Raw genomic sequence first — 14,347 nt, 5'->3', positions numbered from 1 at the left:
TTTATCAACTGATCAATAAATATATTAGTTGCTAATTGTTTTTGATAATCCATTGTTTAGAGACCTCAAATTGTCCAATGCCTCTCGGCACAAAATATTTTCACATTTCCTTAGTCTTCTATGAAAGAAAAAAAGGAATTCTTCAAGAAATGTAAAAGCTAAAAATATTATTTTATAAACTGTTGCATTTTCTTTATCCAGAAAAAAAAACACACTTATTTTTTTCAACCAAAGGTATCATTTTTAAAAATATTTCCATGAGGAAAAAAAACATTTTCGAGAAAAAGGTTTAAAAAAATGGGCCGAAAAAGTGATATATCTTCAAGCAAATCACGACAAGCACAAAGCGTCAATCTTTCACTGTGGCATTTTGTTTATTCATGAAAAACAAAAATAAACAAAACAGCAGAACATCAATACAAGGCCGGCACAGACCAACCTGGCTGGTATGCACGGCGGCGGCGGCGGTGGCGGCTACTCAACATGTGAGGGGGGGCTTGGGCGCGCTCGTTAGCACGCTGCCCATCCAGCCGGCGCTTCCCACACTCAGCACGAGAAGATGCAGAAGAAGAAGCTGATTGAAAGAGAGGCACCACAGACTTTTCTCTGCTCAGCACATTTGCACTCTATTTACATCGATGTGTGTGTGCGCGCGTGTGTGTGTGTGTGTGTGTGTGCTATGTACACTTTTACAAACATCCAAAGTCCATCGGCCATCTTTTTAGCCGCGGTAAAAGAGAAGAGCAACAAGAAAGAAGTCAGTCGCAAATAAAAGAAAAAGAAAGGAAAATTCATTTGTTGTCCGCTAACCAAAAAGGAAGACACACATGATTTCCACACAGATTGCATAATTTTTTTTTTGTCTCTCTACACGCTTATTAAGCTTATTTGCATGATCATTGTAAAAATTGCATACAACATGAAATCAGTGCCACTCGCCCTTGCGCTTTTTCTTTTTTTTTTTTTCTTTCTGTGATTATAGGCCACCTTTAAAGCACATTTCTCCAATGGGAAAACGTTTAAGACACTTTTTGTTGCTGTCCGTCCGTTTGTGTATAAATACAAAAAAAGATGAGGGGGGGAAAAGAAATGTTAAGAAGAAAAGAAAAAAAAAACATCAATTACATCAACAACACTGCAAATAAATAAAAGATGGCGTCGTTCACATTTCTCATTGTGTGTTCCAGTGGCAAAAGGAACCGCGTGGTAACAAGGCATTGTTGGCATAGTTTGATCATATATCTCACATAGATTTCTTTATACACAAAACAGTAGAGAGAAACTTTTCCTTAGATTCTATTCCATCCTCAACAAAGCACGCCGGCCCGTTGATCGTCTTTATATTCATATTAATAACAACACGTGACACCTGGTGGTCTTTTAAGGCCTTGTCAAACAACTTGGTCCTTGATTTTTGTTAAAAAAAATAAAAATAAAAATAAAAACATCACACACGTAAAATCACAAAAGTCGTCCTTGGGAACAAAAAGTGGATCAAACCAGCGTCAAGTTTTTCTTTCCCAAACAAATTAGAAGGAAAGAAAAGTCAGTGCCAGGACGTGTCCACACGTACACGCTTACAAAATCAGAAGAGTTCATGCACACTTTGAAAAAATAATCATCTTTTTTGCTTTTAAAATTAGTTTTATAGCCAATTAAAAAAAAAAAAAGGACAAAAAATATATTTGAAAACTTTCCGAAAGTCTGCCTTCAGCTCTTCAACTTTCATCATATTTAAAAAAATATTTACTTTTAGAGAGAGAAAAAAAAAGGAAAAAGCAACTCATACAGGGCTAATAAGATTTTCAATTCAAAAACAATCCTCCGAAGATGAAAAATTGTGTTTTTGGGGGGAGCAAAAGTTACAATCTTACAAGAAAAGTATTTTTGGGGGGAGGGAATCGTAAGAATATGGGGAGATTTTTTTTGCCTATGGTTTAGAGAAAAAATATGTTTTTTAGTTTTTAGCCCCCCTGAATAGTCAATTTCTAGAATTCTACAAGAATCGAGACGGATCTTTAAAAAAAAAAAAAAGTCTATCTTGCAAGAAAATAAAAATAATCTCACAATTTGAATGTTTCCATTGACATTTTTTGGGAAGAAAGTCTTAAGAAAAGACTAAAGTATTTTTGGAGATAAAAAGCCATAATCTTAGAAGAAAAAAATACGTACATATTTATGTGGCAATAAATAGCGTGAAATAGTAAACGTTTTCAAAGTGTTAAAAGCGACTACGTGTGGACACGTCTGAAAAGGTTGAGTGCAGATAGCAAATCTTTCGCCTCATGCTGTAATTGCCCGAGTCGTTTTGAACTTGCTATCACCAAATGTATGAAAAATAGATTTTGTTGATATATTTTATGGCGATTCAACAAGAGTTGAATCAGAAAATCGAATTGGAAATCGGGAAAAGAAAGATCAGAAAATATTGAACTCTTCTTGTTTCTGAACAGGTTCAAAAACGACTCGGGCCATTATGCTAGTGGGCGAACAAGTGACTGCCGATTTCCACTTGTTTTGTTTGTTTGTGCAGGTTACGAAACGATGCCAGAAGAGTCTTTACAGTGAATCATACTCGTCATCATCATAATACAATACTTTTACAAAATGCAAAAATCGGGAGTCCGGGCCAGCCTTGAGGTCCTTCTAGTCATTGGCTTGCTCCATGACGGGGGCGGGGCCTCGCTCCTCCGTTTTGACCACAAAGGCGTTGCCGTTGGTCTGCGTGCTCTCGTCCATCTCCTTGAGGGCGTCGCCGCCCTCGCCGGGCTCCGAGGCCTCCTCGTCCAAGGCGGCGGGGCTACTGCCGCCGCCGCTGCTGCAGCTGCCGCTCCGGTTGTTGGCGGGGGGCGTGGTCTCCTTGGGCGCTTTGGCCGGCTGGCTGACGTAGAAGCGCTGGTTCTGGAAGAACTTGATGACGGTGAGTTTGGGGAGGTCCAGCTGGGCGGACAGCGTGTGGACGGCCTCCTCGTCCGGGTACGGGCCCACGTCCTGGATGAAGCTCTGCAGGATGCCCAGCGCCTCCAGGGAGATCTTGCCGCCGCCGCCCGCGCGCGACTTGACCAGGCTGCGCACCACGTCGTCCTCCATCTCGGCCGGGGAGGCGGTGGAGGGCTGGCGCGGCGGCAGGCGGGGGCCCGACAAGGGCTGCTGGGGTGGGAAGGGCTGGGACGGGTGCTGCAGGGACAGGGCCGGCTGGTGCTGGGGCTGCCAACGAGACGCAAGAGCGGGTGTGTTAAGTACAGGAACGTTGATTCAGACGGCGGCGGGTGTCTTACGAGGGGTTTGTTATTCTGGGCAAGCGCAGAAAGTACATTTTATTTTCAGCATTTTGCTGAGGAAATTATTTTTGTGTAAAGTATTTTCCATAATACTCATACATTTTAAAGAAAATACACGTTTTTTTTAATTAAAATTTTTTTAAAAAAAAAAACAGTTTTTGTTTTTTTTCCAGAATAAATCCACATTTTTCGAGGAGTAAAGTTTAAAAAAAAACACACTTTTAGAAAGTCAGATTTATTTTTTAAGACTTTTTTTTCAAGAAAAGTTATTTTGGGAGTAATTAAAATAAAAGTAAAGTAAAATGATTTTGATAAGAAAAATATTTTATATAAATATATTATAAAAGTATTTTCCAGAATAGACATTGTCAAGAAAATACATACAAATTATTTTTTGCAAGAAATAAAGAATAAATTAATATGTTTCAAGAAATAAAGTTGTTAAAAGAAAAGAAAAACACTTTTTTTTATTTTTTAAGACATTTTTTCCAAGATCTTTCAAGAAAAGTTATTTTGTGAGTATGAAGCAGCATTTACTCATTTATTTTTCAAGAAAAGCTTTTTCTTTCCTTTTTTTAAAATTTATTTCATTTTTAGCACTCTAGAGTATTATTTGAGAATTAAGTAATATTTTATCAATAAAAACATAATTTTTAGCGATTACATTTTCAAGAAATAAGTTATATTACTTTCAAGAATTTTTTTTTTTTATTATTTTTTAATTTATAATGTTTTTTGTGAAACTGTTCATTTATTAGCGTAAACAAACAACACGTTCTAATGTCCCATTGTGTGTGCGTGGGATCCGAGTGGGCAAACGGTGTTGCCTGTTGACCCGCCCAAATGCTCCCGCTTTGATTTGAATGAGTGAGCCACACGCTGTGCATGAGGAGATGTTCCACAACAGCGTGTTTGCACCACAACACTTGAACGAGGCACAGTACACACGTTTTGGAGAGAAAAGGGCATTTGCGTTTTCAAGGAAAATCTTTTTAGGGGTGAGAAAAAGTTGTATGTTTTCCGTAATAAAGTCATATTTTTCAAGATTTTTTTTTTCCACGAAAGACGAAAAGACAATTTTTTTCAAATCAAGCATTAAAAAAAAAAAAGGGGAAAAAGTATTTTTTGAGAATGTCGTTTTTTGTTGTTGTTTTTAGTTTTTTTTGTGTGTGTAAAAAAAAGATTAGTTAGGTTAGGGGAATTAAGTTGCATTAGTTTGAAATGAAGTTGCATTAAAAAGTCTTTAGATTTTTTTTTTTCAAAGAAAAGTCATTTTTGAAAGTCAAAAGTTCAATAATATTTTAAAAAAGTTTTTTTTGTGAAAAGTTTTTTTTCCCAGAATAAAATCCCACTCTTCCAAGAAATTATGTTTTTTTTTTAATACAATATTTTTGCAATAGAAAAATCCGATTTTTTTCCCCCAAATGAGATTTTTTTTCAATAAAATGTTTTTTTTTTTGTGTAGTTTTTCAAGGAAAATCTTCTTAGGGGTGAGAAAAAAAGTTGTATGTTATCGTAATGACATTATTCACTAATAATTTTTGGGGGGACGAAAGTGGTCTTTTTGTAAGACAAAATTTCTCTCTCTCTCTCTCTATATATATATACACTATTTTTTGAGAAAATTTAATTACATTAAGTCTTTAAAAACTGTAAAAAAATAATAAATAATAATAATATATAATAATAATAATAAATCAAAGAAAAGTTAAATAATTTTTTGAAAAACATTTTCAATAAGTTGTATTTTCTCAAAAATATTTTTTGTGAAAAGCAATATTTTTTCCCCAGAATAAAATCCTACTCATTCAAGAAATTATGTTATGCATTTTTTTAGAATACAATTTGTTGCAATAGAATTTTTTTTTTTTCAGAATAGGATAATAAAAATAAAAAAATGAAAATGTTTTTTTTTTTTTAACCCAATCCTTTAAAAAAAATACTATCATTTACTACTACTATTATAATTATTATGCACACTCAGCGAAATGAAACATTGTGTAAAACTGTTCGCAAACGGTTCCGTGCGACGTCGTTCACCTGCATCTGGTCTGCTGAAACGTGCGAGAAGTGCGGCGGCCTGTCGACGACGTTGTTGTGATGTTGCTGTCCGGCGCTGCTCTCCTGCTCGTAGATGGCGTCGCGCTCGACCTGCGACAGGCTGAGGAAGCGGCGGATCATGGATAAGTTCTCCCACAACGTCCGGTTCTCCGGAGACGGATCCTCCTTCCAGCGCAGAAGCTCGCACAGCCAACCCTGCAATCCCGAAGAAGAAAAAAAAAAAAGCACAAAAGTTGTCACACCTATTTGGAGAATCGTGTATGTGAGCGAGAGCTTCATTTCCATCTTAAGTTGCAGGAACTTTTTTTTTTTTTTTTTTTTACAAGCCCCCCCCCAATTGTATGTATTTTAAGAACATTAAGGACTGGTTTGGTGACCACTGTCGTAATCTGGCGTCCGGCGTTCGTCACCACCGGATTACACGGGCGGCGCTCACTGGCTGGCTCGCGCACGCTCTCACGTGCACGCCTTGCCGTGGCAGCCGAGCACACACGCTGCATGCGGGAGATAACTCAGCACTTTGCGCGTCCCATTCCAGATCCTCCCGTAAGCCTCATCAAACCGTAGAGGAAGGAGGAGGAGGAGGAGGCGGGAGGAAGAAAGAGAAAGAGAGAAAGAGGGGCCATAAAGCCTCCGTGCCCACCTTGTTCCTTTGCCACATTTATTGTTGCCTTTTTAATTTGCATGCAGAGGGATTTGGACCGTGCTCCAGTTGGGCCGTCTGTGCTTTCAGCTGATTCGGCAGTGAGGGAGGACACACACGCACGCACACACACACACACACACACACACACACACACACACACACACACACACACACACACACACACACACACACACACACACACACTTGTCTTGTCCAACGCGGGCCTGCGACGGCGTAATCCAACTCAAACACTCTGCAAAGCAGCAGGATTAAACCCAAAGTAGCAGAGCCAATCAAAGCCCACACGGCGGGAACTCCCCTCGCCTGCCAGGAAGTCCATTTCATTAAACACAAAGTATACGCTAACGTCTATTAGCCCGCCGCTAGTCATAGTTTCATGTTTTTTTGTTCTTGCTACTTTTTGATTGTATATTCCAAAAAAAAACAACAACTTCAAACTGATACATTTTGTGCTTTAATAACACTTTTCAATTACAAAGAAGTCATGCTACCAATGTAAGTAGCGCTAGCATTAGCTTGGTTATAATGCTAACGCTACCTTGTTTGAGAATTGCGCTCGTGCTACATCAGTGGAATTATTGTGAAGTGAAACTAAAAAAAAAAGAAAAGAAAACTTTTCCGTTGAATTACAGTAAATATGAACTCGGCTACTAGGATGAATCTGTTTAAGAAACAAAAACAGTCCACTGCACAAGTCATATCATGTGTGAGGGCCAATCGGCACGCATGGATCCCGGCAAGCATCGTTCGTGTCGGCGCGAAGACGACGCGTTTGCTTTCGTTTCGATCCGCCGCAATGCGACGGACGGATCGCGCTCGGATTTCCTAAAAATGAATTCTTGAAAAATGAAAGAGTGAATCCAAGTATGTTCTCACGGTCCGCAATCACTCGCAAAAGGTGTAACAGGAACCAGTTTAGGTCAGGACTTATGAGAATTATTTAAATTATTTACCAGCCGCAACGCCGAAGGCAATCCTCTTAAATATGAAGACACAAACTTTGGTTTGAAGAAGTTGAGAAGTTGTTTTTTTAGAGGTGAGTCAAAAAATATATATATACTGTATATATATATATAAAAAACATATTTACATCCATCCATTTTCAGAACCGCTTATCCTCATTTTTTACTTTGAGCCTACGTGACAATTTGTCTTAAAAAATGACCTTAACGACAGCAGATTCAATTTCTACACTTAAAAAAAAACTAATTTAATGTAAAATACTGAACATAGTTAGTTTTAATTTCAACGACAAGTCTTAATATCTCATTTTAAAAGGTTCGTATTGGCACGTGGGCGACATGGCTCGGTGGGAGAGCGTTTGTCTCCCAACCCTGAGGTTGTGGGTTTGATCCCCAGCCCATATAAGCTTAACCCTGGAGAACCCAAGAAGCCTTTTCTTCTTTGGAAAATTATGAATTATACATTAAATGACTGCTATAAGTTTACTGAACACCAAAATATATGTTTTTTCAATTTTAACCCTTGTTTTTTGAACTAGCTCAGAGTTGCTAATTTATCAAAATATATATATAAAACATACTCCTGGGCATTCTGCAACATGATATGAAATAGATTTTTTTTTAAAACCCACAATTTTATCATCTGATGGTTTGCTGAGAAGATGGTTTTGTTTGGATTGATTTCCAGCTCAACAAAACAGCCATCTTGCCACTACCACTCTGGCTCATGTAAGTGCAATATTCATCCACTAGATGGCCCCATGCAGGGGTCAGAAGTGGCACTCTGGACTTTTGAAGTTAAATTTGTAAAAAAAAAAAAAAAAAAAAGGTCTTTGTTATTTGAGTAGCAGAATTTATAGGGGCCAAATTTGACCCCGTGGGTTCTCCAGGGTTAATATGTGGACAATCGCCATACAAGTGAAAAACCGTTTCCGTGCGCACCACTTTCACTTGACATCAAGTCTTCCACATCAGTAATTGAGAAGATCAAATCCCACGCCCGCCGCTCGTGTAAACACCGCCTCGGCGACGCACTTGCAAGCATCCAGGTGACCTCCCCAGGTTCGAAATCCTCCTCTAGACGTCTGACGAGCTTCCCAGATGCTGTAAACAGGTTCATCCCAGCAATAAGCAGCGACAGCTCGGGATTACCGCGCGATGTTGGCACACACCTGCCACAATATTGCACCGTAATCCTCTGCCTCTGGGTCACCCTCACCTAATTAATAAACAGCAGAATCGGCTGGGGGGGGGGGGGCTGGGCGGTGATTTAGCGTCAAGAAAGCAGAATATAGACGCTTTTTCCTCCACGTATAAAAATAAGTTCACGCGGTTGTAAAGCCATCAGCGGTTCTTTTGTGGTTCGAATGGCACAATAGAGCAATTCATAGCGGTGATGTGGCGTGCGAGTGCAAGAGGTGAAGTCACAAGCTGACCAATGACACACACACACAAACACCTTCCCATCTAATCTCATTTGGTCGTTATCGGGCCCACCAGGCTGACCTCGGCCGCCCGCCGGATAAATGAAATAAGCCAACAGATGTCCATCAGTTCGCCTTTTTTTTTTTTTTTTTGCAGCTAAAGCGAGTCCCAAAAATAAAGACACAGTCCTCTGGTCATTCCGTTCACAGGTTCAACCAATGAAGTCACACGTAAAAAAACAAAACACAAAAAAATAAATAAAAGCTATAACAAGGCGTTCTTTAACCTCTGTTGCTAACCAAAATAGCAGCACCTAGCAAAACACCTCGACTCACAGACCTTCCCATCTAATCTCATTTGGTCGTTATCGGGCTCATCAGGCTGACCTCAGCCTGCGGATAAATGAAATAAAGCAACAGATAACCATCAGTTTGCTTTTTTTTTTTTTGCTGTTACGGTAAATCCTAGAACTAAAGATGTGTTTTTGTCTTTAGCTCCCAGGCTCGACAGATGATGAAACGGAAGGTTGGACAAGGATGTGGATGCTACAAACTGAAAAAAATATGTCCATCATTTTGCTTTTTTGTGTTGCTCAAGTGAATCCTAGAAATAAAGAGACAGTCTTTAAAGAGTTGTCTTTGGTTCCCAGGCTCAACGGATCACCAAACTGAAGCTTCTCAAAGCTAAAAAACTGAAACGAATCGAGCCAACAGATGCCCGTGGGTTTGCCTTCATGCCGCCAAAAGCGAGTCCGAGAACCGACGACACAATCGGCTGCTCTTCTTAAGAATGAGGAAACGGAAGGAAAGATGAGCAGGTTACACAAACAAAAACAAGACGAGGACAAAGACAACGCTCCATTGTCTCCTCGGACCTGGCCGGGCTCCAAGAGAAGCTCAGTCAGATAAAAAACGAGCAAACCGGTCGGTCCTGCTGCGGCGCGGGCTAACGTGCGCCGCCTTGGAAATAGATTCCGCCACAGTGGACGCCCATCTGCCGGGGACGGGCGCCATGTTCGCGGCGGCGCACCATATGCCGATCTCCCGCCACAATAAGCAATAATTGCGGAGGAAGTGGGGGGGGGGGGGCGTATTTTCGTCTTGCTATGTGAACGTAGCTTCGGCGGTGGAGTGAAAAATGGCCGCGGGAGGAGGAGGAGGAGGAGGAGCGCGTCATGGAAATAGGAAATAGAAATGGCCTTGAATGAACTGCAGAGGCAACAGGACAATTTATTTTTTATTTTATTTAAAAAAAATGATGATGACATGTCAAATCGGTAAAATTACCGAATGAACAATACTGAGCTCTCCAGAAAAAAAAAAGGGTACATTTTAGAGTAGACCCATCAACATTAGGGGAAAATCTTCAATGTAGGGAGATTATATGGAAAAAAAAAAAAATAATAATAATTTTACCTTGTCGCACATCGACTTGTATTTATAGTTTAGAAAAAAATTTTTATTCATACAAATATTTACAGTAATGATGACTTTAGTATTGCGCTAGCATAATGATGGACTTTAACATATTCCCACTTTGATATCAATTTGTGCTCCATTCACAATATAATTACTAGAATTCTGACTTCACGACTTACGTACAAATACGGGTTATGTTGTTGGCATAGGAAAAATAATAATTACGCCGTAAATAGAAGAAACTTATTATGGGGGGAGATGTAAAGAACTTTTTTTTTTTTTTAAATAAAAGTTGTAATATTAGGAGCAAAAATTAAAATGAATTTAAAAAAATCAATTAAAAAAATTGGGGGGAAAAGTCAAGAATAAAGTTGTAATTGATGTGAATGAAGAGTTAAATTGTATTAGGAACGAAAGTTAGAATTTCTGAGATTTAAATTGTAATAATTATAATTGACAAAGCCTCACAATTTTACGCGAATTTTCACGAAATATGCCGTAAAGTTGTTATTTTATGGGATCAAAAACATCTAAAGTCATATGATACGAGGTTTGCGCCAAGTTCTTCAAATGGTAGTAAATAAATTTATACAAAATGTTTTAAATCAGAGATGCTTTTCGAGCTGAATTCTTTTTGCACCGATTCCGAATCTGCCCTCGGTTTTAGCGCATTAGCATAAGTTAGCAATAGCCATTGGCACTTGGTCTACTGTATTGACAGGCGGCGAGCACGAGGACAGGGTGCGAATCAAAATGATGTGTAAACTTAACATTTTTGTTGTTTGTTTGCAAATGACAAACAAACCCCGGGGACGAACGGATGAGAAAATTGCGCGTTGGAATCCTGACTCATGAGATTAAAAAGTGAATCATCGCAATCAACATCATATATTTATTCCTTTCAAACTAATGATCTCATACCGTCGTCAGACTGTGTCAAGAGGCAGCCAGACTTGAGTCTCACCGCGCGTCGTGACAAAGCGTTCGCCGCCGCGAGCGGTCGCGACCTCTCTCGGGGAAAACAATGGGCTGACTTGACAACAATGACATGCCGCGGCGTGACTGCGCAGGAAAGGCGACCTCCGCGTGTCACCGCTTGCTCCCGGGAGAACAATGGCGCGGCGGTTTCAGCGGGGCGGGCTTGCGTCACCACCGTCCCGGCCAATGACGCGCGTGTGCGTGAATGTGTGTGTGTGTGTGTGTGCGCGGAAGGGGGTTCGGGCGGAGGCGGTGGAGGTTTAGGCAAGCAAACAGAGGCAGATGGAGCATAAAGAATAACCAAAGGCAAATGACCAGTTCATCTTAAATGGAGCACATTAAACATCTGCGTGGCTACACTTATTTTTAAGCACATCTTTTATTCCTGCGCAGCACACACACAAACGTTCGCAAGACAATCACCTTCAAACCATAAGACGAACAATGGAGATTGCATTCAAAGCAGGGTTTTGTCAAAGTAGAGAAATGATAATTGTTTGGCCAATTACAGATAGAAATTCTAGACAGTTTGCTGTCAAACATAACATGAAGAGACTTACAGGTTGTGCATGTTTAACTCATTCGCTCCCAAAAACGTATAAAAATGCTCTATTTTAAATATTGCCATGGTCCTAAAAATGTATCTATATGTTTTTTAATGTGTGTGTGTTTTTTTTAATTTATGCTAGAACATACAGAAAGCTTTGATGCAGCCTCTGACCTGAAAAGGTCGCTTAAAGCAATAGTAGCTATTACAAAAAAATGGCTAACAGGTGGCAGCAGATTATAAGAGATCAACCAGGGCCATGTTGCAACAATCTGATGTATGTTTTGAGCAGGTTGGTGAAAAATGATGAAACTTAGCTATATTCTAATGCTAATTGCTGCAAAATACTTTTTTTTTTTCCCCTGATGAAAGGGACTTTAATCTTTCTTTTGGTAGCTTCCATGGTTTTTATAGCAATAGAACACAATATTCTGTGGGCCTTGCAAAACCAGTTAAAGCAGTAAAACAGCTGGGAGCGAAGTAAGGTAAGGTAAGGGTAAATTCCATTGATTGTCACACCCAACTAAGTGGGGGGGAAATTCGTTCTCTGCATTTGACCCATCCCCCGAGTGAGCGGTGAGCAGCGATGATTGCGCTCGGGAATCACATGGTGATCTAACCCCCCAATTCCAACCCTTTATACTGAGTGTCAAGCAGGGAGGCAATGGGTCCCATTTTTATAGTCTTTGGTATGATGATAGATATTGTAACATTTTTAATACTTCATTTCATATATTAACCATTGTTACACATTATTAACATTTTAATTCTTCAGTATTAACCTTGTCGAAATGTTTTGTGTCCTGTGCAGCGCAGATGGTGTTGATTTCGGTATAATTTGACCTTAAGCTGGGACATACTATTTAGTCTAAAAAAGTTCCTTCTCAGCGTTTTGTGCGAAAACACATTTGGTCCTTGAGAACAGAATCTGTTTTGAACACCCACACCTGACTCTGTTTTCGCCATCGCTCATGGAAAATACCCAGAGAGTATGTTTTGTCTACAAATGAAAGAGAGGAGGTCTTTTTAACTATAAGAAACCGTTGTGCACGGGGAAGAGACACATTTGACGCTCTGAATCCCACCTGTTTAAGTGATGAATTAGAGGTTGTTATTTGTCCAGAGATTCTCTGATCTTTTTTTTTATTAAATCATCTTTGCAATGGTGTATTTTTCTTACATTAAGTCTATCTTCATCCTTTGGAACACGCAAAGAGGACAAAATAATTGTATTCCTCTTTCATATGACCCGGCCGGGGATTGAACCCACAACCCCCCAGTCTCAGGGCAGACACTCTACCACAAGGCCACCGAGTTGGTAAAGTGAAGTGGGTTGCTTCAGTGAAAATGGCTGGGAGTGAATGAGTTAAACAACGCTAGCTAAATGCTAACACACGAGGCAAGAGGCGGGCTACTGAATAGCATCAATAGTCGCGGTTCTACTGTATGACGCTTTAAGCAATGGTACAAATGCGATGCCTCAACACATGTAGTTTACTGAGTCATAGTTACAGTACAGTAGTTGTGAAACTCTTCTTTAGATGTGCCTGCATGACTATTATAATCAGCTCAATACCTCATTACATCAACATCCATTATATCAAGTCACTTATCCACTTGTCGTGATTTTGTCTACTAGCCGCTTGTTTGTTTACAAACGGATTGCGACGAATATGTTTGAGCACGCAAACCTCTTCAAATGGCGACGTCTCTATTTTGCGTCTGGGGCTTCTTTCGGCTGTTGCGGCAGCACAAAAGTTTTCTTGATCGTCTTTTGTGTCGCCGCGGCGCTCGTCGGGCAGATGGAGGATAAAAATGCGCCGACGAGGAAGCAACAACAACAACAACAACAACGGCGGCAGCAGCTGCATTTCAAACGCACAATCCACGACGCAAAGTCTGATTCCGTCAATTAAGGCGCGGGTTGTGATTTAATCCAAATACGGGCTTTAATTGCTAATATCAAAGCATAATTAAGATGATAAATCGTGACTGATCTTATTGAATTAGGAGCCGGCAGAGAAGCAGCAAATTGACTGTCAGCTAAATAAGTGTTTGTAATTGGCTGACAAGTTTGCTTCCAGCGTTCATCAAACGTATTTTAGCCTCAGAAACTATTTCCAAATAAAAGAGTTCTTTTTTTTATGCTAATTTCATAGCATTAACTTGGAAATCCCCTTGTTTTTTAGACTTTCAGAAAGATTTTCTTTAATGAATATGTCATAAAGTATTATGTTATGTTTTAGCAAAGATGACATTCACACAACAGAACCCTTTCAAAGTTTCCATCCAGCACTCATTGAAAGCATTTTACCCTGGTGAACTATTCACAAATTAAAGTTAAAAAAAAAAAAATAATTAATTTAATAAGATTCACTTGGAAAGTCCCTGTTTTTGACTGTTATAAAGACCTTTTTTAGTTATAGTTACACTAGTCTAGATATAGTGGGAAAAAAATCTGACCGGCAGCACTGAAGTATATTAGAAGTGAAGAAGAGGCAGAGAAGGTTCCAAATAAGCTTCAGTATGCTTTGTATAAAGTTCACCATTACCATAACTTCAAAGCCAATTTTCAGTAGCCAGTCTATGGAGCTTTACATGATATGTTAGCATTAAGCTAGCAGACTTTTGTTAGACAAAAGGTTATGCTTGGTTAAACATGTTGGTGTTAAAAAAAAAAAAAAATCTCAATTTCATTTGTTTGCTATGTCAGTCTTACGGTAAACCTGAACAGAACAAACAGCCGGAAGCAAGTACGCTTGGCCTCTTATTTGCAGAACTGTGCTAAAAACTGTCTTCATTTCTACCATGCAGTCTAAAAACAGTTGGGTCAAAAGTAGCCCAATTAAGGATTTAAAAAAAAATGGTGCGATCTACCTTATGAGTCAATTTTTACACATTTATGCAAAATGACCCAAGTAAAGGATCTGACCAACATTTATGAGTTGTTTTACGCTGAAAGACCCATTTTAATAAGTGTGTGTTGATTATTCATGAGGGGTAAAACT

The 14,347-nt window shown here is 39.4% G+C and overlaps 1 protein-coding gene across 7 annotated transcripts in view; it reads right to left on the bottom strand.

Moving 5' to 3' along the window:
- Nucleotides 1-349: 349 nt before the first annotated feature.
- The window catches only part of satb1b (SATB homeobox 1b), a 79,403-nt gene continuing 65,405 nt past the window's right edge, over nt 350-14,347 (bottom strand). For all 7 annotated transcript variants that reach the window (XM_077575226.1, XM_077575230.1, XM_077575228.1 and 4 more), the window contains 2 exons: nt 5,322-5,537; nt 350-3,207 (listed from right to left, as the gene is read on the bottom strand). In XM_077575226.1, coding sequence (XP_077431352.1) covers nt 2,647-3,207; nt 5,322-5,537 — 777 coding nt within the window. In that variant the 3' untranslated portion in view covers nt 350-2,646. The remainder of the gene's footprint in view (nt 3,208-5,321; nt 5,538-14,347) is intronic.

The sequence above is a fragment of the Vanacampus margaritifer genome, chromosome 9 (assembly GCF_051991255.1).
Source record: "Vanacampus margaritifer isolate UIUO_Vmar chromosome 9, RoL_Vmar_1.0, whole genome shotgun sequence".
NCBI lineage: Eukaryota > Metazoa > Chordata > Actinopteri > Syngnathiformes > Syngnathidae > Vanacampus > Vanacampus margaritifer.
This window is presented reverse-complemented; position numbering and strand designations above follow the sequence as displayed.